We start from the raw sequence: 27,682 nt of genomic DNA, 5'->3' as shown, positions 1-27,682 counted from the left end.
ACCAGAAACACCAATGCTACAGAGCTCATTAACAGCAGAATTCTGAAGGACATCCAAGGCTCCCATCAGCCTCTTGCTCTTGTCACCCTAATATCTTCCATCTTGAGTCAGCTTTCTAGAAAAGCATAATTAGTGCCTTATCCCCTGAGACCTTTATCCCACATGGATCTTTGCTCACTCATTCATTGTTTATTGGACATGCGCCTGGTATCAGGTGCTGGGAACACACTGATAAACAAAACAGCATCCACATTTGCAGTCCAGCAGGAAAGAGTGACACAAACAAACTCAAACTGAAAATACTTTTTAAAAAGTTGTTGTGAATAATTAACATTTGCTTATACTACTCAAAATACATACATCAAATCAGTGACTTTCAACCTGAGTTACTTAGAATTTACTTTTCACACAACGTTTGACCACATTATACTATTTTGTATGATTTGCTATGTACTATTTTTTTATTATATGAATCTCATATCTCCAAAGATAGCAATGTCCTGAAATTCAGGAACATTTCTACATTTTGACATCACTATAGCTAAGTATAAATCTGGTCACACTGGTTACTTAATGCATTTTAGTTTTCCTTCCCTTCTTTGACTTGAAAATACTTGATTTTGAAAAAAAGGAAACCTGGAGGAGATACTTGCAAATTGTATATCTGGTAAGGGGTCTATATTTAAAATAAAAAATGATTATAAATCAATGATAAAAGACTCAATAAGCCAATCAATAAAGATCAAAACTGAACTTTAAAATGGGCAAAAGGTTTGACAAGACATTTCTTCAAATAACAATGGCAATAAACACATGAAAAAGTGTTCAACCCCTTTAGCTATCAGGAAAATGCAAACAGTGAGATTCATACACAATAGGATATCAATAATCAAAAAAGATATAATAAATAAATGCTGGAGAGGATGTAAAGAAATTTGGACTCTCATGGTATAATCGATATGGAAAGCAGTCTGGCAGTTTTTCAAAAGGCTAAGTATAGATTTACCAAAAACTCAGCAATTCCAAATGAAAACAGATGTTCACATAAATACCTGTACATGCAACTTCACAACATTACTCATACTAGCTAAAAGCTGAAAACAACTCAAATGTCCATCAAATGAAAAATGGGTAGAAAAAAAATGTGGTATATCCATATAATGGAATATTTGGACATAAAAAGGAATGGATTACTGATACATAATAGAACATGGATAAATCTTGAAAACACTAGGTGAAATAAGCCAGTCACAACAGACAACATATTGCATGATTCCATTTATATGAAATGTCCAGTATAGACAAGTCTATAGTTACAAAAAGTAGATTAGTGCCAGGTGTGGTAGGGCACACTTGTAATCCCAATTACTCAGGAGACTGAGGCAAGAGGATGGCAAGTTTAAAGAAGCCTGGACAATTTAGCAAGACCCTGTTTTGAAATTTTTTTTTTTTTTTTTGGTACCGGAGATTGAATTCAGGGGCACTCAACCACTGAGCCACATCCCCAGCCCAATTTTGTATTTTTATTAGATACAGGGTCTCACTGAGTTGCTTAATGCCTCGATGTTGCTGAGGCTGGCTTTGAACTTGTGATTCTCCTGTCTCAACTTCACTGAGGATTACAGGCATGTGCCACCGTGCCCAGCCTTAAAATAAAATTTTAAAGGGCTGGGGTTGTAGTTCAGTGGGAGAGCATTTGCCTACCACATTCAAAAAAGCCTTGGGTTCCATCCCTAGCAAGGAAGAATTTTTAAAAAGAGCTAAGTAACCAGGTACAATGGCATAAACCAGTAATCCTAGTGACTCAGGAAGCTGAGGCAGGAAGATCACAAGTTTGAGGCTGTGTCTGAACTGAGACCCTGTCACAAAAACAAAACAAAACAAAACAAAGGAGTGGGGATAGCTGGGGATGTAGCTCAGTGGTAGAGCATCTACCCAGCATTGCATGAAACCCTGGGTTCAATCCCCATTACTGAAAAAAAGACAAATAATGATTGCATAGTGTTGAGGAGGGAATGGTTTTGGAGGAGATAATGAAAATGTTCTAAAAAGCTCATTGTGATAGCTGTACATCTCTTTGACTATGCTAAAAACATTTAACTTTAAATTGGTGAATTATATAATGTGGATTATATGCAATAAAGCTGTTGAAAGGAATAAGGAAAGGTCTTTATGACTGAGAAGCAGATGTACAATTCAGGAATAAATCAGAATTAAGAAAATGTAAGAGTACAGATAACATTTAAAATTTGAAAAACTTTAGTTGAACATAGTTAATTCATAAGTTTTCCTGTATTTTTAAAAAGTTCATTTATTCTTTTTTTTAAGTTGTAGATGAACACAATACCTTTATTTTATTTATTTATGAGGTGCTGAGGATTGAACCCAGTGCCTCACATGTGCTAAGCAAGCACTCTACCATTAAGCCACAACTCCAGCCCAGTTTTCCTGTATTGATAATATAAATAAACCTAATATGCAATGCTACTGCATTTATTTTCCTTATACTTAAGTGTTTATACCTTTCCCAGGAATCATCTATTTTTGATAATTTTTTGTTTTACTTAAAATACCTTTTTTGATCAATGCTTTTAATAAAATATGGTATGTAATAAAAATGTCAACTACACACTTGAAAAATATCAATAGCTAACACACGCACAGTCTTTATAAGTGAAGAGAATGAAGTTCTAAGAGGTGGTTAATTGCCCAAAACCATACAGCTGAAGTCAGGTTTGTCAACAAGGCCTATATCAACTGATCCCACCTTTTTAGGGTAAATGCCAGGTAGTCACAGAACTGTAATGGCAATGCAGGTTAGTCTCTTTCCCCTTATTCAATAGGCTTCTTGAGTCAGATAAAATAAAATTAGGGGCTTTTTATGTGTAAATATACAGAGAAACATTTATTTTCTTGATCATAGACATGCCCCCTCCCCAGAGAGAGGCATGCTTTTGTTAGAGAAAGGTTTTGACAACCCCCTTGATAACAATGGTCCAAAGGATTAGATAAAGACAAATTCTGTTGCTTTCAAACACCAAAGGTACAAATACAAATTGCTGCTGACTTTTTATTTTCCTGGTATTTTATTTGGAGACAAGGTCTCACTAAATTGCTGAGGCTGGTCTTGGTGCAATTCTCATGCCTCAGCCTCCCAAGTCACTGGGATTACAGGTGTGTGCCACTGTCCCAGGATACCACTATATTTTTGAAAAGTAATTGTTCAATATTTTAATCTTGCAAAGTTTATAAAATGTAAATATATACTCCCTTTATCCAGTAACTCCATATCTGACTCTCAGAGCAATAAAAGAATATAAGGACAAATGTATAGAATGTTTACTACAATCAACATTGTGACAAAAACCTAGAAACACGCCAAGAGGTATAAGCAACCTAAATGTCTATTCACTGAAAAGTGGCAGATAAAATATGGTATATACATATACAATGGAATATAATTCAGCCTTTAAAAGGAAAGAAATTTTGATACATGCTATAACATGGGTGAACCTAAAGGACATTATGCCAAGTGAAACAAGTTGATCACAAAAGACAAACATTGTATGATTCCACTTATGTGAGGTATTTAAAGTAGTCAAGTTTGGTAGAAAGAAAGTAGAATGTGGCCCATGAACTTGGGATGGGAAAATGGAGAGTTACTTATTCAATGGGTATAGGGCTTCCGTTTTACAAGATAAAAAATTTCTGGAGATCTGATACACAGCAATATGAGAATATTGAACATGATCCAAATGCACACTTAGAAATGGTTGCCAGGTGTGGTGGTGCACACCTGTAGGGTCAGCTATTCAGGAGGCTGAAGGAAGAGAATCACTTTCGTCCAGGAGTTTGGAGCCAGCCTAGAAAGATAGTGTCTCTTGGGGGAAAGAAAAAAAAGGTTGCAATGACAAACTTATGATTTTTACTACAATTAAGAATATTTTTTAGGGGTTAGGTATATAGCTCAGTGGTAGAGCACTTACATAGCAAGCATAAGGCTCTGGGTTCAATCCCAGCAATGTATACAGAAAAAAAATTTAATTAAAAAAGATACTTTCACCCAGGAAAATGGCATCTCAACTTTTAACAACTACAAAAGAAGTTTGTAACAAATAGCATCAAATAAAAGCTTAAAAGTTTAGAGATTTTCATGATGTACTAATTGGAAGGAAAAGGGCACAGAAGAGAGTATAATACTATTTGTAAAACAATGAATAAAATCTGTATATATAAATCTATATAATCACTAAATTATATATGCCCTGAAGTGTGATAGTAGAAGTAAAAGTGACTCCATTTTATTTTATGACTTCATCCTGTAAAACAACCATGCCAAGTAAAGGGTAAGGACTGGGGCAAGATGTTCTTTTCCTTTTGCTATAGAAACCTTTAAGAACATGGAACTACCTAATGGGGTATTGTTTCTGTAACTAGGGTAACATGGCTTGTTTCTGTAACTGGGGTGACTGGGCTAACTGTGACTGGTTAGGCTTCCCACCGCTTTACTGCACTCTCCAGCTTCTCTAACCTGGCTTGCTTGCATTGGCTAACCCCCCCTCCCCCAACATCCCTTTTGCGGTTTTCAGTCTTACAGGAGTGCCCTTGCAATTGTTTGGGGCTGATCAGGGGAATAGCTTTATGTTCTAGTCAGCTGCCACTGGTGTGCTTCAATAAAGGCTTGATTTGATTATACATGAGTGGTCTGGAAGTCAGTTTATGAAACCCCAGGACGAAGCTTTAAGTATAACAGAAGAAAATTGTGGAAGTTTGCATAGTATATGAACAAAGATTAATAAAGAGATTTTTTTCAATTTTTAGTTGTAGTTGGACACAATACCTTTAATTAATTAATTAGTGTGTGTTTTATGTGGTGCTGAGGATCGAACCTAGTGCCTTACATGTAGTGTTAAGTGCCAAGGCAAGCACTCTACCACTGTGCTCACACTGTCACTCGTATATCTTCCTGACTTTTCCTCTGCCCCTATGCTAGTGCAGGGAATTATTTTTCTTCTATCAAGTAAAAGCTCTGTCCTTATGTTATGCAGTCTGGGCCAAGTTTCTTCTGTTCCCCACTATATTCCAGGCTTTTAAAACTCAAAAAGGCAAAAATGAACTTCTTCTCACCTCTTTCTGCTGTCACAGCATGTCCCTTCCCTGAAGCAAGGGCACAGAATACCTAGCTTGAGCAGGTACTGAGAAGGGCCAAAGGTAAAGGAAATATCAGGAACAACAAAAAAAAAAGGCATTGATATTTCAAAAAGATTATCTTGTCACATTGATATTTTATCCTGAAAACTAAAAATCATCTTGTTTTCTTCCCTAAGTGATCAGTTCTGGCTACTCAAGATAGAACTATCAGTGAGCAATGCTATTTGAAGACATCTGAAATCAGAAAAAGTTGGTTTTAATGGTGCCATCAGTGTCGTGCAGGAATTTCTCTGAAATCTCATGGGTTTAGAACTCCTGTGTGCACTTCTCCCTTGAGAGGCAGGAAATCTTAATGTGGAAAAGTAGTCGCACACACTGAGCCTACTTCATCATAGACAGGCTGGAAAACACACTTGGTGCCTATAATTTGATCAACTTATTATCTCCCTCAACACTGAATCAGGGTTAGAAGGCCTATTATTCCCCACCAACTGTTCTCTGAATGAGGGTGAGTGGGATGGCCTTCCAACCAAGCCACTTACCTGCAGAGCAACACCCTCCCTGCAGCCACAGCACTGGCACTCTATGAGCATTATTCTCACTATACTTTTCCAATCTCTATCAGAGGTTACAAAATTATGCTAACTAAAATTTAATTCTCTTCTTCAATAACATGGAGTTCTTGGTGACAAAAATAAAATGCTATCAGGCTCACTTCCCTCCTTTGCACCACACACAGGTCAAAAACAATACACACTCTGCATTAATGGTGCTGTCTAACCATAAAGCAAAATACCAGAACACACAAATGTGATAGGAAGAGCTCTTCTGTGTGCTTGCTATTAATATCATGCCATACCAGCACTATTAAATACAAGAATTATGTTAATAGTCTTCTGCTTTCTCTTGGCAGAACAAATTGTGACTAGCTTCTTATTAATATTGTGCCTTGAACCCCTTTTTACTGTAGAGAATACATTCTATTTGAATGTTTTTGAGATCTTGGCCTCTTTTCTGCCTTCAGTAACAAAATTAATTAACTTTATACTATAAAGTGGTATTTTATATTTATTCTAGAAAAAAATGGTTCACCAAAGAGGCCACTGTTCTTTGAAAATGACACATATGCTTTTGGGGTGCCACTGATAGAGAAAGTTTCACAATAAAATAACTACAGGATACTAGGGAATAGGTTACTTGAAAGAATGATCAAGACTTGCAGTCAGAGAAAATGCCTGTCTATTGAGGAACAGCTCTGCATATTTATAGAGCCGGGGGCGGTTTGACAGTTATGACAGTTTAATGGTTGAATGGTTTGACAGTTGGCTGGGGTGCTTTCTGATTGGTGGGTAAGGATCATGTGAGCCAGCAGGGCTCACCATTGGATGGCAGGATCATGTGAGCCAGCAGGGCTCATCATTGGACGGCTCTTCTTGGGGGATGGGGAAGTTAGTTTTTGGAGCCGGGGTGACTCCCAACATTCCCCCCTCTGTTATTAAATGAGAGTGAACTTCGACTCATTCTGGCTGCTTCCTGCTGAGATGGGTTGGTGTGGGAAAAAGAGAGGAGGGAAGTAAGAAGCCCCCACAGGAGGGCAGAGAAGATCATATCAACAAAGGTTCCTTGCCACCACAGATCCATGATGATGTCAGTCCCCATTCAGCATAGGTCTCGACTGGAGGTATCATCAGTAGCCAGGAGTTGGTAATTCCTGAGGAGAAGCTGGTTAAAAGCTTGATTAGAAATTTTACCCTCCTGAATCTGAATGAACTTTATGATAAAGGGAAGGAACAGGCACAGGGAGTTTTTAGAGCCCAAATATAATGGGGTCTCTGGGTTTGCAAGCTGCCTTGTTGGCACAAGGGGGGGTTAAGTGTTCAGCCTTGAGTGGGGACTTGGGCATTTGGGCTTGAAGCAAATAGGTGATAAAGAACCAGAAAGAGGGTTTGAGAAGACAGGTCATCCTGCAGCTAACTTTGTTTGGCATGACCTGAAGACCATCCTGTCCTGCACCTAACACCCTCAATTCCACTCTTCATTCCTAGTACAATCTAGCTCCCTCCCCTCTCTATTAAGGCTGCTCTTCAAATTTTCTCCTAACTGGGTGTACCAGCTTGCTTCTCTCTTTGCTTTTCTTGAAGGCAGCCAAGGGAGGACAGTGGCCCATTGTTACCATATTTCCCTTTGAGAGCAGTCAGATCTCTCCAGGTTTTATGTGAAACACCTCAACTTTAAATACTGATACTTGAAATTCTTACAAAACTAGGAGGATAAACAAAACACACATGTTCCTCCTTAGGCCCAAAAGGCAACTGGTAAAGTGCTCTCTTATGATCACACTTATTCAGAGATCACTGTGCTCTGGACACCTAAGTGATTTGTCAGAAGGACAACACACAATGGTCCCACTACCAGCCAGATCCAAGCAAGTAGGGGGTTTGTAAGGAAAGGGTCTGGCTGGAGGGGGCCCTTAGGGTCACTTGCCTTTAATGTAGGGCAAAGAGAGGACCCAAGAGGGGCCAGAAATGAGGGGGAGCATTAGCAGAACCCATTACAGAAATTGGGCTAAAAATAGAGACACCGGAGAGGCAGAGCTTGAGGAGATCTTGTGGGGAGGGATGTCAAGAGTACTTAATGACAGATGATGATCGTTGGCTCTTCTGATGAAGGTGTAGGAGTGCCAGGCTTAAGCCTGGAAATGTGAATCCACGGGGTAAGTTGGTTATTAGATAGCTTGAGTTTGGCCGCCAAGGGAGTGCACATAGTCACCTGAGAAGGACCCTCCCGTTTGGGGTTTTAGAGGGGGCTTTTCCCTGGTGGGCAATAGTTGACCAGGTGTTAAGGAGGTAGGGTTTTGAAAGAGACTGAGGTCAGGAAGGAGCCAGTCTTGATAGTGCCAGAGTTCAGAGCGTAGATGGAAGAGGAGGGGCAGGGCATAGGCTTAGGAGATGGGTAGGGGTTCTGTAGGCAATCCAGGAGGAACGAGGGGATGTCCATACATGACTTCATAAGGTGAGAGATTAGAGCCTTGCCAAAGAAGCCTTCTAATGCGCAATAAAGCAAGGGGAGAACAAGGGGAGCACCTTTACCCAGTGAGCTTGGTGAGCTTGGTGAGGGTCTCTTTAAGGGACCGATTGGTCCTTTCAACTTTTCCAGAAGCCTGGGGGCGGTAAGGGCAATGGAAATGACAAGGGAGTGATAGCATGTGAGCCAGTCCCTGAGTTACCTGTGAGGTGAATTCTGGGCCATTGTCTGATTTGATAGAAGTGGGCATCCCAAAACGGGGATTATGTGAGTCAACTACCATGGAGGCCTGCTTGTTAGAAGTGGGAAAGGCTTGTTTTTTACTCAGGGCACATTGGTGAAATCTATCTGCCAGTCTGCAGCTCGGTATGACCACGGGCCTGATGAGAAGGGAAAGGTTTAGGTTTTAATGGAGTATTGGTATTGGTTCTCTGGCAGATCTGACAAGCAGAAGTGATCTGTTGTAGGAGGGTCTTATCGCATGGGGAAAGGGTGAAAAAGGAGTGAAGGAAAGTTAGTGAGACTCTGTGGACTAGAATGGAATAGAGTGTGAAGAAACTAGAAGAGCTGTTGGGGATCTTTGGGCCGATCCCCAGTGGTAATGAAGAGTAGCAGAGAGGAGGTAAAGCTCTATAGGGCGGCTGATCGAGCCACTTGATCGGCCTTGGAACTCCCCCTAGTAGTAAGGGAGGAGTCAGTTTGGTGGGTCTTGCAATGGATTATTCCCAGTTGGGAAGGCAGCCTGGAGGCTCGTAGTAGATCAGAAATAAGTGTGGAATTAATGACTGCCATTCCTCTGGTGGTAGCCCCCCATTTTTTTTCCAAATGGCTGTGTGGGAGATCAGGATATGGAAGACGTATTTGGAACCTGTATATAGGGAGAGGGTTTTTTCCTCCGCTACCTCGCATGCCCTTGTGGCAGCTATGAGTTCAGCTTATTGGTTGGTGGTATTGGGTGGAAGAGGTTTTGCCTTTATGATGGATGAGAGGGAAATGACAGCATATCCTGCCACTTTAACCCCTTCGTGTATAAAGGAGCTACTATCTGAGAACCAGACAAGGTCTGAAGAGGGCAGAGGTCCCTCAGAAATGGTGGTAGGGCAGGGTAAAGTCATCTCTAATACCTCTAGGCATTTGTGGACGGGATCTTGTGAGGGAGAAGATGGGAGGAGGGAGGCAGGGTTTAGAACCCTGGAAGGAGGAAGTGACTGTAGCCCCTTGTAAGTGAGGAAATCCTTTAGATGGTGAGGAGATGAGATGGTTAGTGGGGAGCCAAAGGTAAGCTTGTGTGCTTCTTTCTGGAGGTCATGGGCTGCTGCTAGGGCTCTGAGACATGGGGGCCAGCCCCTGATGGTGGGGTCGAACTGTTTGGATAGGTAGACCACTAGTGCAAATGTGGGGCCATATTCCTGACCCAGAACGCCCAGACTTTGTCCCTGTTTTTCATGTACATAGAGGGTGAAGGGTTGGGAGAGGTCAGGGAGATGCAGTGTGGGTGCCCAGAGGAGGGTCTTTTTGTAAAGGGCTTCCCTACCGCTGAGGGTAGGGGTTCATCTTGGGGGCCCTTGGCTACATTATATAGCAGCCTGGTGAGGAGGGAGAAATTCAAAAGTAATCCAGGCCCTGAAGTACCCAGCCAAACCCAAGAAGGAGAGTCATCTTTGGTCTTTGGTGTAGCTATAGACACAATAAGCTATTTTCTGTCTACTGTAATGGCCTTTTTCCCTTGAGAGATAGAGAACCCTAGATACATGCTATTTGGGCCTTTTGTGGAGAGGCCTGATATCCCTTTAAGGCCAAGAAATTAAGTAGGAGAACTGTCATCTGTTGAGCACCCTTTGGACGGGCTAGAAGAATTTGTAGAGGTTTGCAAGGGGTGCAGAGAGCAGGATTGGATCGGAGCAAGAAGAAAGCCTGGAAGAGATCCCTTAGAATGGAGGGATCCAGGGACCCAAAAAGGGGCCATCTGCTTTGGTTGTCTAAGGGATAAGTGGACCAGGCCTGGGTGCTATATTTGATCCAAGAGGCATTGTAGGGGAGATTTGACTGGCAGAGAAGACACATTACCCACGTAAGGAGGAGGGAAGAGGATGCAGAGAAGGAGGAAACTGGTTTATTGGCAAAAGGGGCGTCCCCGCTAGAGCAAAAAAATCAGGAGTGCCTAAGTGGCAGGTTTGAGCTGCAGAGATTGGTCATCACTGAATCCTGACACTCGAAGCTCTTGTCCTGGACGGAGCCAGAGCCGTGGGAGACCTTGGCCAAGGCTTTTCAGGACCCTTCCTGGAGAGGCCGGATATTCCCAGGGCCAGAAAGAGGGGAGAGGAAGGGGAGGGTAAGTGTCTCTCTAGTGGCCAAGTCTTAAGGTGAGAGGACTAGGACTTTCGAATCTACCCAAGGAAGGAGTCCCTGAGGGCCACCGTAGCCTTAAAGGCTGTGGTGGGGTGCTTTCTTCCCCGCAGGTGGGCAAAGAGATTTGCCAGATGATAATCAACATATTGCAAGAGGGTGGATTCAGGGCACTGGGGGTGAAAAGATTGGAGGTCGGAGGCCAAGATTTGTCCAAAGAGGTGTCAACTATCTCGAAATCCCTGAGGAAGGACAGTCCAGGTTAAAGGCAAAAAGATATTCTTTAAATCTATGACCGAGAAGTGGGTGGCAGTGTGGAGAATCTGAGACAGCAGAGTGTATGGGTTGGGAACCAAAGGATGTATGGGCCTAATGGAGGTGTTGATGAGTCGTAGGTAGGACCCTTTGGGCTTTTTTTACCACTAGTATGGGAGTATTGTAAGGGGAATGAGCAGGACGGAGGTACCCCTTGCTAAGAAGGACCTGAATAATAGGTTGTAGGCCCAGAAGAGCTGTTGTGGACAGGAGCCTGATTTGGGAAGATGTTAGGATCTTTGAGATGAATGTTAACTGGTAGGCAGGAAACAGTGGAGGGGGTGTGAGTATCCCATACAATCGGGTCAACCAGGTTAGTATGGTATTTCATGTCAGCCTCCCAAGAGGAGCAGAATGGCCAGTCTTCTGCCAAAAGGGCTAGAAAAGATGAATAGGCTGATTCTGGGGCCTGACTGATGCCAGGAGCCTGTATGTTGATTGTTGTATTGAATTTAGAGAGAATATCTCGGCCGAGCAAAGGAACTGGACATTGGGACATAACTAGGAACGCCTGAGAGAATGGGAAGTTGTCTATGGAACAGAGTAATAGGGGAGTCTTTCTTGGATAGATGGTCTTCGGTGATGGGCGGCAACCCCAGGAAGCACCCTGCAGGGCCTGGGCGAGCATCTGAAATTTCTCAGTCTGGGGGGTGGCAGGGCCATGTTCGAGTTTTTTTAGTTTGGCCCAGATGTCAGGGTAGCTCTGCAGGAGGAAATATGTCATAAGGACCTGACGGCCATCTGGGATTTCGGGATCTAGGTTAGTGCTGAAGGGCTTTCGTAAGCCAATCCAGAAATTCCAATGGGGTCTCTTATAATTTTTGGAAATTGATGGCCTTACGTGCCGCATTTTTGAGCTCAGCAATAATACATGCGGAGAATCGGTCCCTACTCTGTATGCTAGCTTGTGTATTATAATCCCATTCGGGAGTTTGATCTGGGGCAGCAAGTGGCCCTGGAGGGTAATTGGGATTAACTCGGTGAGTTTCATCCTCATGGGCTCTGGCAAGTTCCCAGACTCTGGTACATTCTTCAAGAAGGAGAGTATTAGCCAATAACACATAAGTGAGGCTATAAGCCTGAAGGACCCATTGAAACTCCCTTCTGTGGTCAATGAGCCCAACTTTCTCTCGAGTTGCATGAGGTCATTCACAGAGAATGGGACATGTACCCGGATAATGCCCTCAGGTCCAGCAACCTCTCTTAAAGGGGCCATGGTTTGTGGGACCAGGAGCCAGACCTAGTTTGGGGGGAACTAAAGGTGTCGGCCGAGTCAGGGGGAGCACCTGAGGGGCTAGACGGAGCGGACAGGGGAGGTTGGTAGGGAGGGGGTTTATCTGCCAGATAGGCCAGGGTGAGAATGAAGAAGAGAAAAAGCCTCAACATAGGGGAACTCCTTCCACTTTTTCGAGTGCTCACAGAAGTTAAACAGATATCTGAGAATTGCGGGATCTAGGGATCCTCCTGGGGGCCATTGACTTTGATTGTCTTTGATAGTAAGGCCAATCTTGTGTGCAGAATTTAATTAAGGGGAGTCTGCAGGGAGGGAAGAAGAGGCCCCCATAGGTCAGGAGAGGGACAAGGGTGGTTAAGAGAGAGAGAGAGAGAGTGTGAGAGAGAGGAGTGCCTGTTCTTCCACCCCTCAGGACCTCCCACTCATGAACCAGGTTCCAAAGAGTCCACCATGACCGTAAATGTTGTGGTGGGGTGCGTTCTCTCCTCCAGATTGGACGTCAGAGGTTTGCCGGATGATCACGGTCAAAGCCCCAGCGTAGTCCGTCTGAAGTTGGATACCCAATAGGGGAACTCACCTACTGAAGAGCCAGTGTTGTGTGAGTAGCAGCGCTTGAAAGAGTGGACGAGGACGGCAAGCCTTGAGAGAGGGGGCCCTCAAGCAGCGAGGCTGCCGGGTTTCGGCACCAATGAAAGAACGATCAAGGCTTGCCATCGGAGAAAATGTCCATTTATTGAGTAACAGCTCTGCATATTTATAGAGCCGAGGGTGGTTTGACAGTTATGACAGTTTAATGGCTGAATGGTTTGACAGTTGGCTGGGGTGCTTTATGATTGGTGGGTAAGGATCTTGTGAGCCAGCAGGGCTCACCATTGGACAGCAGGATCATGTGAGTAGCAGGGCTCACCATTGGACGGCTCTTCTTGGGGGATAGGGAAGTTAGTCTTCGGAGCCGGGGCGACTCCCAACATTATTGACAGAGTGAAATTTGACTTCCAGATACTCATTGTTTCACTTTCCTTTTTGGTCAGTATATTTGAAAACATATTTGCATGTTTATGTATCCTGACACATACTTATGCTTTAAGTACACCTTACTTTCATGGCAAAATTTTGAAGTGTACATTACTATTTATCATTATTTTTCAGCCACTGATCCTTGTTTAGAAAATGGGATATAATGCAATGACAGTAACAACAAAACCAGCAAAAGGTAGGCAATGTCAACAACAGCCTTCAAATTATGTAAACTTTGGCTAAACTCCTCCCTATTAACATGTTAGCTTAGACAATCAAATCAATGCCCATTAAAAAAAAAAACTGTAGCTGTAGATAGACAGAATGCCTTTATTTTGTTTCTTTTTATGTGGTGCTAAGGCGAGTGCCCCTCCACCACTGAGCTACAGCCCTAGCCCCCTCAATGCCCATTCTTCAAGAATGAAATTTTGAGAACATGATGGGGCTTCAAAAAATCTTAATTAACCTTACCTTTCAAGTTGGGAAAATATATGTGAAAAAATTTATTCAGGTAGAGACCACCTGATAGTATTTCTCAGGGATACTTGTATTCTCAGCACACACTTTTGGAAACATCAACCATGCAGTCTTTCAAAAACTTTCGTCATGAGCACATCCAGACTTTACCTTGGCAGTTTTTTTTTTTTAATACCAATTAATTACTTTTTTAAAAAAATTTCAGAAGGCATGTAAAATTGCACTCAGTAATGGAGATACTAGAAATCTAATCCATCTGTTTATTTATAACAGAGATTTCCTAAAAGGTCATTCCCAAGGGTACTATTAAACTTAAGGAAAAATATTTTTATAGACTTTTTCTCTCCACTGCTGACTTCTTTCAGCCTAGAGGTGACTATCCATTTGCTACTTTAAAAAAATCACATTCAAGTGCTTTAGTGAAACCTCATCTATTTTCCAAATTATATATAACCATATTCCTTAAATGTATTCAGTATAATGAAAAGGAAAGGTCATTGAACTGCAAAGATAAAAACTTTAATTTGAATACTGGGCACCATTAATTGCTTTTTAACCTCCATATGTCACAATTTTCTAGTCTACAATAAATAAGGACACCTTAAAGACACCAGAAATCAAACATATATAAAACCAAATTCATGGGGCTTAGGGTGTAGCTCAGTGGTAGAGCCCTTGCCTAGCATGCATTAAGGCTCTGGGTTCAATTCCCAATACCATGCACACACAAATAAACCAAACTCATGATCTCACCCCAAGTGGTCCCCTGCCAGTGTTCCCCATCACAGCGAGTGGTTCCATAATATGTCTAGTTCCCATGATCTAAAAACTACAAGTTATCCTCTACACTACTTTCTCCCTCATCCTTATTTCCAATCCATCAGGATACTGTTGAATTTACCTCTTAAATATTTCTCAGATCCATATATTTCTTACCAACCCACTGCCATCAGCCTAGCACAGACTATCTGCATCTCTCACCAGGACTAGAGCAAGTATACTACTATAAGTGGTCTCCAACAATCTTCTCAGCACCCCAACATCACTTAGTTCTCTGTATAGATATACAAGCAATTGAACAAAACACATTGCTGTCAGCCACTGGCCTGAAACCCTTCTGCAGCTTTCCACCATTTAAGAGACCAAAATCTGGAGCTGGGATTGTGGCTCAGCAGTAGAGCGCTTGCCTAGCATGCACGGGGCCCTGGGTTCGATCCTCAGCACCACATTAAAAAATAAATAAATGAACGGAATAAAAGGTATTGGGTCCAACTACAACTAAAAAAAATTAATATTTTAAAAAAAGAGAGACCAAAATCTGTAAGGCCAAAGTTCTGTCAGGTCTTCCCTTGGCCTTCTACTCCAGCTACACTGAAGGTTCAGCTTCCATTCCCTCTTACAAGGTACTCATACTCTCTCCCTCCTCTTCTGAAGAACTCAACCAAGGCATCAATTCCTAGTACTTTTCCCTACCCACAAAGTCTCTATTAAGTTCCTCTACATAGACCCATGTTCCTTATCTTACTTGTAATTATATAATCTCAGATATATATGATTAAAGTCTTCCTCACTGTGGTGTAAACTAATGAACTAGGTATTATTGTGTTTTATTCATCATTATATCTCTACCAATTAACATAGTGTGTGCTCAGTCAATGAATAAATAAATAAACGACTCACTACTATATGCCAATTGAAATTTATCTCTAAAGTTTAGAATTTTATCACTGGTTATGAAGCAACTGTCATCATAAGAGCTACACCAATCTGCTCTGAAGAATTATGAGTCACAAGATTCAGCTTGAAATCAAATACCTTATCCTACTCATACTTGAATATAAAGAAGCAATCTAACATACTGGTTAAGAACTCAGCACTTAAGCCAGGCACATTGGTACATATCTGTAGCTACTTGTAGGTGGTCAAGGCAGAAGAATCACTTGAGCCCAGGTGTCCAAGGGCAGGCTGAACAAAAACAAGACCCTATGTCAAAAAAATAAAAAAGATCCAGGCATGGAGGCACACCTGTTATACCAACTACCCAGTAGGCTGAGGCAAGAAGACTGCAAGTCTGAAGTCAGCCTGGGAAACTTAGCAAGAACTTGTCTCAAAATAAAACAAGATTTAAAAGCGGGCGGGGGACTTGGAGGCACAGCTCAATGGTAGAGCACTTGTGTAGCATGTGCAGGGCCTTGGTTTTGACCCCAATACTACAAAACAACAAAACCCACCTTAGGATTTAAAGATGTACAGGTTGGGTTCCATCTAGCTTCTAATGCTTATTGGTTAATTTCTTCTTCTGTGAAAAAGGTAAAAACAGTATCTACCTTATAAGGTTATTGTGAGGACTAACTTAAAAGTGTGTATCTAAGTACTAGGATAGTCACTATTTTTTTGTTGTTGTTTTTTTATTGGTTGTTCAAAACATTACAAAGCTCATGACATATCATCTTTCATACATTTTATTCAAGTGGGTTATAAACTCCCATTTTTACCCCAAATACAAATTGCAGAATCATATCAGTCACACATTCACATTTTTACATAATGCCATATTAGGACAGTCACTATTATTTCACAAATGACTGCTAAAGTAATGGATAGACCTCAATAGGTAGGCAAAAGCACCAAAATACTGCAATATACACCTGAAATATACACTGATTTCTATTCAAAGCTTCCCAATACACCAATAAAGATGGTCTCCAGACATCCTAGGCAAGGAAAGTTGAAAAAAAAAAAAGCACTCTCAACACAGTACAAGGACAGTTGTACAGAATATATACAATATAAAGCTTTCAAGTTGCTACTTTTTATAAATCACATATCTCAGAAAAACAAAGAGAATCAAGTAGTGAAATACACTAAAAATAGGAAAAGAATAAAGCAATTTTTAGCCAAATAATTATTCTGAAATAGTTAAATATATAATTAAAAAAAGAAAATTAAGTTGAATTCCTAACAAGTATACAAATCCCTATGTCATTAACACTTTGAAAGGTTTATGTTTTGGTTTTTGGTTTTTCAAATCCAATTTTAATTTTAAATATCATTAACTGTCTCAAGGTTAAGGAATTTGGAGAATGACATAAAAAATGTTTAAGTAAATCCATTTAGGGAAACTACATTTATTTTCAATGAAATGTAACGTTGGGGCTGGGGCCGTAGCTCAATGGTAGAGCAATTACCTAGCACATGTGAGGCACTGGGTTCAAACCTCAGCACTACATAAAAAAATAAATAAAAGTATTGTGTCCATCTATTAAAAAAAAAAAAGTAATGTAACCTTATTCCTTAATTTTACCATGGTAAGGAAGAAAGGAAACGGAACTTCAACACTGAAAACCTTAATTTGAATACCTGGTACCGCTAATAGCCATTAACCTCCACATGCAAAATTTTCTAATCTATATAAAATAGGGATATCTGTTGGCAAAGTATCAATAATTGTTAAATATGTGTGGCAATAACTCTGTAATTCATGGGACTGGACCATTTTGTACGTTTCAATTTCCATATAAAACATTAATAAAAAGGATAGCCTCTGTTTAGCTGCCTCATTGTTAGATAAATCAAATGAAATAAATCACATTGTCTTATTATGCAGGGTAGTGTCCAAGTAATTTTAAATGTTTTTTAACGGTCTTCCTCCACTAAAGATATGATATAGCTAAGGATTTAAAAAAACCAATTCTAGGAATACTTACTTAATAGTGTCCTCTACTGACATTTATCCCTGAAGAATCAGGATTTTTTTCAAAAAGTAATAACTGGAAAAAGTCAGCCCAACATATTTTATAACTAAATGTGGATATCAGCAGTCTTTATTGGCAAATAGATAACATCTGCTTAATGGTCACTTTCTTCCAAAAATTCTTCAATTTTTAGCATCTGAGAGCCTAACTTGTAATACCTAGTACAATTCATTCTTTCAACAGATGTTGACTGGCTGCTCACCATGCCAGCCTGTGCCAGGTGCTAAGGAGTAGAGCAGAAAACAAAGACACGATGCCCGTCTTCCTGGAGTACAAATTTGCACATGTATTTTTACCTTCACCATATCATAATTCTGTGGCCACGAAGAATACACCCCACAATGAAGATGGTGCCCTTGACACTTGTGTTATCAATCCCATGTTTTTTTTAAATTCTAATTAGTTATATATGACAGCAGAATGCAATTCAATTCATATTACACAAATAGAGCACAATTTTTCATGTCTCTGGTTGAACACAAAGTAGAGTCACACCATTTGTGTTTTCATACAGGTACTCAGCCTGTGGATTTTTATGCTATTAGAAGAATCTGAGGTACAGCATCTGAACAGGGCTGTTAATTTTTATGCTCAAAAATAAGGGAGACATCTTTTGTGGAAAGAAAATCCCAAACTGAATCAAACAAAGGGAAAGGGAGCTTTTATGGCATCTGCAGGGTTGGCAGGGACCTGGTTTTCTTTTTTTTTTTTTAAAGAGAGAGAGAGAGAGAGAGAGAGAGAGAGAGAGAGAGAGAGAGAGAGAGGGAGGGAGGGAGGGAGGGAGGGAGGGAGGGAGGGAGTTTTTAATATTTATTTTTTAGTTCTCGGCGGACACATCTTTGTTGGTATGTGGTGCTGAGGATGGAACCTGGGCCGCACGCATGCCAGGCGAGCGTGCTACCGCTTGAGCCACATCCCCAGCCAAGACCTGCTGGTTTTCTTGATGTCATCCTGTGTGGAAGTGGAGTTTTAGTTGTGCTCTCCATCGTGAGTCTTCAGGCAACACGTTTCTTACTATATCTCTGCCCCAGAGTATGATTTTTACCATGCTAATAAGACAAAGGTTACTATGGGGTATTTTAGTAACTAGTTTATGCACATGTTTACCCCTTACCATCTGGAATTTGTCCCCTTATCTGGGAAAGTCCCTGATACTTTTAGAGCAGGGCAGACCACTGCCCTATCTCTGTGGGTTTGATCCCAATGACTTTGTTCTCTTGGCTCTGGCTTCCTGGTATCTCTTCTGTCTTGAGGGTTGAGCTTACTATTTGGCCTCCTCTCTCCTGGTTGTCTTAACTTGAAGACTGGTCTACTTTTTAACTCCCAATTTCCTATTATATTTATCCCTAAAAGACTGAGGGCTAACTTTGCTATCTCACTTGAACAGTGTACAACCTGCATGCTTGAAAATGGCTGCAGTCCTGGGGTCTTCATACAGGATTTCTTGGAAATACTGACATTTTGGTATGGATAATTCTTTTTTGTGGGAGCTGTCTTGGACACCGTGAGATGTTTAGCATCATTCCTGGCTTCTACCCATACTGCCTCCATGTGACAACTAAAAATGTCTTCAGACATTGCCAAATGTTGGACAAAGGGAAACAAAATTGCCCCTTTTTGAAAATTACTGGTCTAACATTAGTAGCTAGTGAGTAACAGAGGCAGAACTAGGACCTGATCTGTTTTATTGGTTTTCTAAAAATGATGCTGCCATTGTAAAAAGTAATATATGATCATTGTCAAAATCAAAGCCAGATGCTCATAAAAACAAAATTCTCCTTCATCTCCTTGCCCTCTCCATGTCTCAAGGGTAACCACTGGTAAGTTTGGGATGTGGACTTATTAACATATGCATGTACACACCACACACACACACACACACACACACACACACAGGAAGAACAAATGTTTTCCTCTTTTTAAGTTCTGTGTCTTGCTTTTTATTTAATACTATGTCAATAGGTATTCATCTATCTCCACTCTTCCTGTATAAACCACAAAGTGGTCTACTTATTGCTATATAAGGTTTCACCACTGGTGGGCACTTATTGTGTTCAGTTGGGTTTATTTTTAATAATGCTACAATGGAAAAAATGCTGTAATTAACATCCTTGTACATCTATTTTTCCATACTATGCAAGTGCTGACTCTTAGAAGTGGAAATGCTGAGTCAAGGGTATGCACATTTTAAATTTTGCTAGGTACTGCCAATAGCCATCCCCATCTTCTTCAGAGACTGCCATACAAATGAAATAAGATAATGTATCTGAAAAGATTTGTAAGAGTGATATATATTATACATCCCTAATTTATAATCAAGGTCTTCCTGGAGTAGTTAATCTTCCCCTCCAAGTCTCCTTGAATCTTTAAGTTAACAAAGAAATGACTTTTGTTCCTTTTTAAAAAAATCTTTGCAGCAGTCCTAAAAGGGCTATTTTAAGCAACAGTAAGATAAAGCAAATCAACCAATTTGTTAATGTGAGGAAATAAATGTGTTCCCCAGCATTTTCAATGTGACAAATAAGTATGCTTACCAATCGTTATTTTAGTATTACAGATGAAATGCAGAGGTTTTTTTTTATTTCAGGATTTTCATTATATTATATATTGATTTTTATCACAGAATTATAGGATAAAGTTACATTGTAACTGATATGCCTTAGTAAACTTAATTTAAAATCTTGCCCTCTCAGAACACTTACAAGAAGAAAATGACCTTCAGCAGTATTAAATTTAGGTCCAGTCAATAGTTCTCAAGAAGAGATTAAAAAAAAAAAGTTTGAGCATCATCAGATCAAGTAAATGCCAAGTTCATCATCTTAATTTGGGACCACAGATCTCTCAACAGACAATAAACATGCATTATGAGCTAGTACATTTAGAGTGTTATGAAATAAAACACCTAATGTAACATCAAGTTGCACAGGCTGTATGACCTTATAAGACTCTTGCAAATTTCCTTAGAATTATCCAATTATCGTTTTTAAATGACTGAAAGGAAATACAGAAAAAAGAAGACAGCTACTTTGTTAGGATAACAAGATAATTCCAGTTTTGTTTTGTGGTGCTGGAGATCTGAACCCAGGGCCTTGTGCATGCAAGGCAAACACTCTACCAACCAAGCTATATCCCCACTCCCTATGCCTATTTTTATTAGTTCTATTGGTCTTGTTTATAAATTCACTACTTCCATAATTACTTTCATCAGATGCATCTGAGAATCCACCCAGTTGATACAAATGGAGAACTATCTATAACCTAGCTACCTAAGGCGTGGTACTCTGAACAGCAATATCCACAACACTTGGGAGCTTGTTAAAAAAGGCAGAATCTCAGGCCCTGCCTCTGACTCTGCATTCTAACAACCTCCCAGAGAAATCCTGTACTCATTAAAGATTGAGAAGCTCTGGTCAACAAAACCTAAAGCAGGGTTCTCAAGAGAGGTGTAAGGGGAACAATTTTGTCTGCTAGGACACATCTGACAGTATCTGGAGACATTTTTCAATGGGTGCCAGTGGAATTACAGGCACTTGTCACTGCCCCAGTTGGAAACCAATTTCATGGATAGAGACCAGGGATGATGCTAAACATCCCACAAGGCGAAGGATGCTCCTCTCCCCAAAATTTCAGAGGTTGAGAAACCATGACATAGAAGAAAAAAGAGTTTGCCTATATATATCATTGACAATAAAAAACACAAAATAACATCCAAAAGCTCAAGTTGTCCTTTTTGTAAGAATTCAAATAGTATTCATATTTTACTCCTATTTTTACTGGTAAAAAGCTATAGGCTATAATTCTACTTTAAAGAACATGAGGTTATTGAATAAAGAGAAACAATACCATGTTTCCTGAAATTTTGAACAAAACATTTAAACCAAAATTAAGTCATGACAGGAAAAATTCATTGAAAATAATCCTTTCCAAATATTGACATTATAAAATTATACTAATATTGTTGTAGACAAATTTCTAAACATTCAAGAACTATTCAAGTATTTAACAACTTTCATTGTCAACATGCTTATTTATTACTAAACTATCATCTGAAAGAATTTATTTCCATTTTTTGGCCTGAGCTTTTGTTACTTTATTGTTAGCCAATCAATTAATATTATCCAGAATTAGAGGTGTAACTTAGTTGTACAACACACAAATATACTAATGGTAAAAGTCTACTGGGATTTACCAAATACTCATTAGTATATTTTTACATTGCTTTTCAAACAAGTGTTCTCAACTGCTAATTATAAGTTATATGACTCTTAAGGAAGAAAAAATAATGCTATTAGAAGAAAAGGTTCTGAACTGAAATTGCTGTACTAAAACCATATTCTAATTATAAAAAATTACCTGATAGATCTAACTTGTAATTATAGTTGGGGGGAAAAACCCTCTACTCTTGACAACTGACTGAAAATCTCAAGAGTTCTATTAATGGTATTAATAGACTATTAATAAACTTGGGTACGTCTGTAACATATCAGGAAATTCACAAATAAGACCCTACCTTCCAATTGGCACAGTCTAGCTCACAAAGCATATTTAATAAGTGCTAGGAAATAATATATCTATTGGTACTAGAGACTGAACCCAGGGGTGCTTTACCACTGAGCTACATCCCCAGCCATTTTTATTTTGAGACAGGGTCTCGCCTTAGAGCCTTGCTAAATTGCTGAAGCTGGCCTTGAACTTTCAATCCTCTGCCTCAGCCTCCCAAGTCACTGAGATTACAGGCACTTGCCACTGCACCTGGTGAAAACCAAAATAATTTTAAATTTCAAATTAAACTATGTGAGAAGTGTATCCAAGGCCATACAAATAGATAACAAAAGCAGAACCAACAGCCACTCTGAGTATTTGTTAGCTTCTGAAAATGTTAATGAAAGCGCCTCAACATAAGAAAAAAATCTTTCATAGCTCTCATTTTCTATGAATTATTTTATTTTCCTCTGAATGAAGAACTCAGCCACTACATACACTAAAAATAAAGTTTCAACCATTTAAAAGGATAAGAAATATAACTGAGTAATGACAATCTGATTTCCACAAATCACTATCCCAATCACAGCCAGATCAGTTTAAAAGACTTTCATTATCTTAATGTACTAGTAAATTATATTTTAATAGAGACAAAATTGCCTTCTGGGCCACTTTCCACAGCTCCATGACCTTCGATCAGCTAAACAGGTATAGCTGTGCCTGACTAGACATTCTCTTTGCCTGGGGATTGGCTCACAGAAAACCATAAGAAAGAGTTATTATTAAGAATAAAAGATGAAGATGAGAATAAAATTTAAACATAAAAGTAATTACAGTTGAAAGGACATAAAAAAACACCTACTACCATCCTTTCATTTTAAAGAAGGTGAAATAAATCAGCAAGTCAAGTAATATGCCCAAGGAAAACAGCCAGTTAGCAGGTCTCATGGCTTCACGAAGTTCTTTCAGCCATTCCACATTCAAAGGCAGCTGTACACAAAAGCACATTAACATTTACGAGCAAATGTGCAATAATACCATCTATTCAATGTCACTACCTTCTTCAAGATGCTCAGTTACTAAGAGCATTCAGAACCTTAGAATTTTAGAAGTGGAAGAGGGGATCTTTAATGACTCCCCACCCTAAAGTAAGGTAATATCCAGGGGGATATTACTGTTCTATTCATTCATTCCACAAACATTTACTAGTCTCCTGTAATAAATTAGGCATTGAGGATATAAAGATAAACAGCATAACAATAACAGTTTTCAGAGCTCACGTGGGACAGAGAAAAGAAAACACAGATGTAACACAAGAGATGGTTATTTAAAAAAAAGTATTCATTGACTGGGGGCAGAAAAAAGGAAGTAATCAACTCTGGTTATAACACCAAACACCATTCATGAACAGAGATAACTGTTTACACCACTGAATGCTTAACTTCAATCCTCTGTATTAAAAGGTAAAAAACTTTAAAAGTTGTGTCTGGCCTGTGTGTCTGCATGTGTGTAACCTGAATATGACTCTGAGGTAAACCATATTATCCTCATTTTTGTACTTATTTATTTTATTTCTTTATATATTTGTTTATTGGTACCAGGGATTGAACCCAAGGGTGCTTAACCACTGAGCCACATCCTCAGCCCTTTTTATATTTTATTTAAAGAGAGAGTCTCACTAAGTTTCTTAGGGCCTCCTGGAGTTGCTGGGGCTGGCTTTGAACTCCTCCTGCCTCAGCCTCCCAAGAGGCTGGGATTACAGGTGTACACCACACCGTTGGCCTCATTTTTCAAAGAAGGAAGGCAACTGTGGGAAGTTTGTCCCAAGACAGGATATACCAGAGCTATAATTTGAAACCAGGCTTGTCTGCCTCCAAAACCACACTCCTTTCTTCTCATTAAACTGTAACTGTCTCTGCACAGAATTTTGTTTAAATCACCCTCCACTGTATTTCTCTTCATTCTACAGTAAGCAATGCAGCCTGTAATAAGTGATTCTAGTCTTCAAAGTTTCTAATTTCTAAATTCTAAAACAGTTTTAAAAAAATCAACGAAGGAAAGGCAAGAAACGGTTCTGATACTGTTTCCTCTATTTAAGAAACTCACTGTAGAAAATGAAATGCAGATAGCTCATTTCTACACTCATGTCTCACTTAAAGGATTCTTAGAGGAGTCTATGTCTAGGTCACACCATAGATGCTCCATTAATGATAGCACTTTTCTTCAAGCTACTGAGAGAACTAGATCTAAAACTTTCTAAAGCACTTGAAATTTGAAGAAGTACTAAGCGTTTTCTTTTATTGTTTTGATTCCAGTTCAAAATATCTTGAAAAGCAGCAGAGTGAAAAAAAAAAAAAAAAGTCATGCTCCAAAGGAGCTAATGAGGAGCCTAGGAAGCAAACGCAGGGAAGTCCGCTAACATTCTACAGCAAGCACATTTCACCTCCTGGCAAAAGTGAACAAGTTCAGACGCTGCGGGAAGGGTGGAGGAGAAGGGGGCAGAGAATAGAAGCTACCGTCTCAATCCCTAGTATTAAACCCAGGGTCTCCACACCTCCACAAACCACGAAGGGAAAGCCCCGCGGGAAAACAAGGGTATCTTCTATTTAAAAAGTTGTATGAAGTGTATACTAAGCCGACCTGCAGTCTCCAATAACACAACCCGTGGAACAACAAAAATGGCCTTTTCTGTGCGTTTAAACAGATCTGGACATTAAATCTGAGACCTCACTTCAAATTCCCAGGAGAAAAAGATGCCCGGTCCCGGTAACACGGTTTTCGCGGCGCGCGGTCGCCTGGCCGCTCCGGGCACCGGCGCCGGGCTGCCCAGGCCACCCGCCGCCTGGCTCCCGGCATCCCGAGAGCAAGCGCCGCCGCCCACACTCACCTCCCGGCGAGCCCAGCCCCGCGCAGGCGGGACCCCAGCGCCCAGCCACCAGCTGAACAAGGAGGAGAAGGCGGAGCGCGTGGAGCCCCGACCCCCGCGCCGCCATCGTCCGGCCCCGCGAGGGAATGCGGCAGGCGACTAGCGACCCCTGAGCAGAGAACACCGACTCCTGGAGCGCGAGGGGTCGGAACGAGGGAGGAAGACACAGCTGACCTGCCACTGGGCTCCTCAGCTCCAACCCGCGAAGCCCACCTCAGCTTCGCGGCTTTGAGAGGGCGGGGCACGCAGGAGAAGCTCTAGGGAGCTTAGCCCCGCCCAGGTCCCGCCCAGTATCCACTAGGCCCCGCCTCCAACCCAACCCCATTTGCTCCTAGCTCCGCCTTTTCCACACCTGGTCCGGCCTCATAGTCCAGGCCCAGTCCCCAGGCCAGACTTCAGACTGTTGGACCCCCATCTGCCTCCTGTAGCTTCTGTAGGCGCCAACTGACTCCATCAGGAGACCTATGCTCTGGACAAGCAAGGCGACCCCTGGGCAAGTTACCCTCCTTTTCTGGGCCTGTTTGTCCTTAAAATGACGTGGATAAACTAGAGAATTCGAAAGGACAGCTGCCACAACAGCTCTGACACTCATTTATACCATCCGTGAAAAGAAGACGCAATTGCTTCAAACATAGGCAATTCCTTTCGTGTTGCCATCAATTAACACTTGTAAATATCGGTGACTTCATCTGCCACAGATTCTTAGCAACTCTGATGGCGATTGATGCTGACTGCTGGATTAGCGTCTCAAATCCCTGTAGACCTTATACTGTATCTCATTCCTTCCGTTCATAATTGATTAGAAAGCTTCATTTGGTTGAAGGGATTCAGGTGAATTATCTTTAAACTTCAGTGGCAGAGCGAGCCACTGTCTTTTCACAGAAAATTATGGAGCTGACACCTCTAAAGAGTAAAAATTTCACTCCAAGCTTCAGATTCCGTAAATCTGTTAAAACCGAAACCTGGTTTTAAAGAATTCTCAACCGCAAGATTCAGTTAAGACTTTTTTCCCCCTAAGTCTAAGTACAACCAGGAAATGGAAACAATGTCCAACCAAGCCAGTTTGTTGAAGCAGGACTTAAAGGACGCCCAGAAAAAAGGATACATATGATGATAACCAGGTTAGTCATTAATTACACTTCTGCACAGGAATGAAAGACAGTATTTAATGTCTCTTGACTGCAATTTTATATTTTTCTCTGAATAATACATGGGGCTTATATACACTTATGCAATTCATTCAAATAGTGTTTGGATGATTTCAAAGTGTTATTCTTCTTTTACAGCTAAGGGATTTGAAAGAGAAAAGGTAAATAACTGCTGAAGGTCACAGCTCCTCTCTGTGGCAAAAGTAGAATTCAATGGTTGTTAACTCAGCCAACAAGCATAATTGGAATTCCATTACCTACTCAGCGTGTGGTATTAATAACCATGAGAAAAAACTATCTATATAACCTGTGAAAAGCACTATTAGTTGTTGTTATTGTTTTAAAGTAAAAGGCATAGTGTATAATTTCTTGGGCACTTTAAATTTGTAGCACATAATCACAGAATATAATGTGTGCATCTTGGATGTGTTTTCCCCGCTGGGACATGCCAATTACTTGTGGTTGCTGGAAGTGGTGGCTGCATCTGACTCTGGTAACAGGCATCTTCACACTGCTAGGAAACACTGGCTGATCAAATGACCATGCAAATGACCATGTTGCAGCTGACTCCTACAAAGTTCCCCTGAAGGAACATCTGCCTAACAACTTTCTGAGCTTTAACCAAATGAACTGTCATACAGTTTATATAATGCACCTGCATCCCACACACCATATTTTTCTCTGAAGATTGTGGATTTTATTTATTTATTTATTTAAGTGTTGGAGATGGAACCTAGAGCCTCATGCATATCAGGCAAGTTTAGTACTGAGCTACATTCCCAGCCCAAGTCTGAACTCTTAAACATAGTTTATACTGATCTCTCCCTAGAATGTGACATTTTTACTACCCTTTCCTATCTTCACTCAGCCTGCTCTCTTCCCCTTCTTTGAACATCCAAACCCACCCCTTCAAGGCCCATTGCAAATACCACTTGTCTTCTTTTTGTATGTGTCTTTTATATCTTATGTCCTCTACTAGATAATGAGCTCCACAGCCTATGGTCTATTTTATTCAATTTTATCATACACTAGCCAATCAGTACTTTGCCACAGAAAGTCCAATTTAATAATTATCATTAATCCCACTAAGTAATGGGGAATGTAATAAGTGTAGCACTTTTTAAAATACTAGCTCATTTAATCTCAAGCAATAGTACTAGAGAGGAACTTTTATTTCATTTTAGTTTGTTTTGTTTTGGTCAACTCCTTTTCAATTCTCCTGGCAATTCCCTCCTCTTCCATTCAGACTCTGCTTTTTGCGAATTCCACAGTCCCATATCACTGCTCCTTCCCTTTTGCACACTAAATTCTAGCTATTCCAGCCCCTTGAGTCCTGCAGTCCTGCCCAAGGGTCTTCACCTCCACTGTTCCCTCTGCCTGAGCTATTCCCCCCAATCCTCCTCCTCCCTGCTTTGCTTAATTCCTACTCCTGTTTCAGCGCTACCTGTTATGTCTTGAGAGACAAACCAATCTATCTAAGGTGGACCCTCATTCCCTCTATCACTGTCTATTCCTTCCTGTCACCATATTTGTCATAATTTGTAATTCTATTCTTTTAGTGTGTTAGGTATCTGATTCCCCCCATAGATAACTAGCTCCAGATAGGCAGCAGCTGTGCCTGTTTTATTCGAGGGTGTATGCTCAGTATATTGAGCACATGCCAGCTGCTCAAAATGTTTGTTGGGAGAATAACTGCATGTTAACTAGTTTGCCCAAGACCTCAGACTAGTGAACTAGAAAGTGGCAAGTATAGATTCAAACCCAGGTGACCTGACTTCAAAGATCTCACCATTTTCTAAACTAAACT

At 40.5% G+C, this 27,682-nt stretch overlaps 1 protein-coding gene across 1 annotated transcript in view; it reads right to left on the bottom strand.

Annotated features, from left to right (window-relative positions):
• Chrna5 (cholinergic receptor nicotinic alpha 5 subunit) overlaps nt 1–24,986 on the bottom strand; it is a 42,326-nt gene extending 17,340 nt beyond the window's left edge. The window contains exon 1 of the mRNA XM_005316848.5: nt 24,689–24,986. Coding sequence (XP_005316905.1) covers nt 24,689–24,794 — 106 coding nt within the window. The 5' untranslated portion in view covers nt 24,795–24,986. The remainder of the gene's footprint in view (nt 1–24,688) is intronic.
• Between the last annotated feature and the right edge of the window lie 2,696 nt (nt 24,987–27,682).

The sequence above is a fragment of the Ictidomys tridecemlineatus genome, chromosome 5 (genome assembly GCF_052094955.1).
Source record: "Ictidomys tridecemlineatus isolate mIctTri1 chromosome 5, mIctTri1.hap1, whole genome shotgun sequence".
NCBI classification, from domain to species: Eukaryota; Metazoa; Chordata; class Mammalia; order Rodentia; family Sciuridae; genus Ictidomys; species Ictidomys tridecemlineatus.
This window is presented reverse-complemented; position numbering and strand designations above follow the sequence as displayed.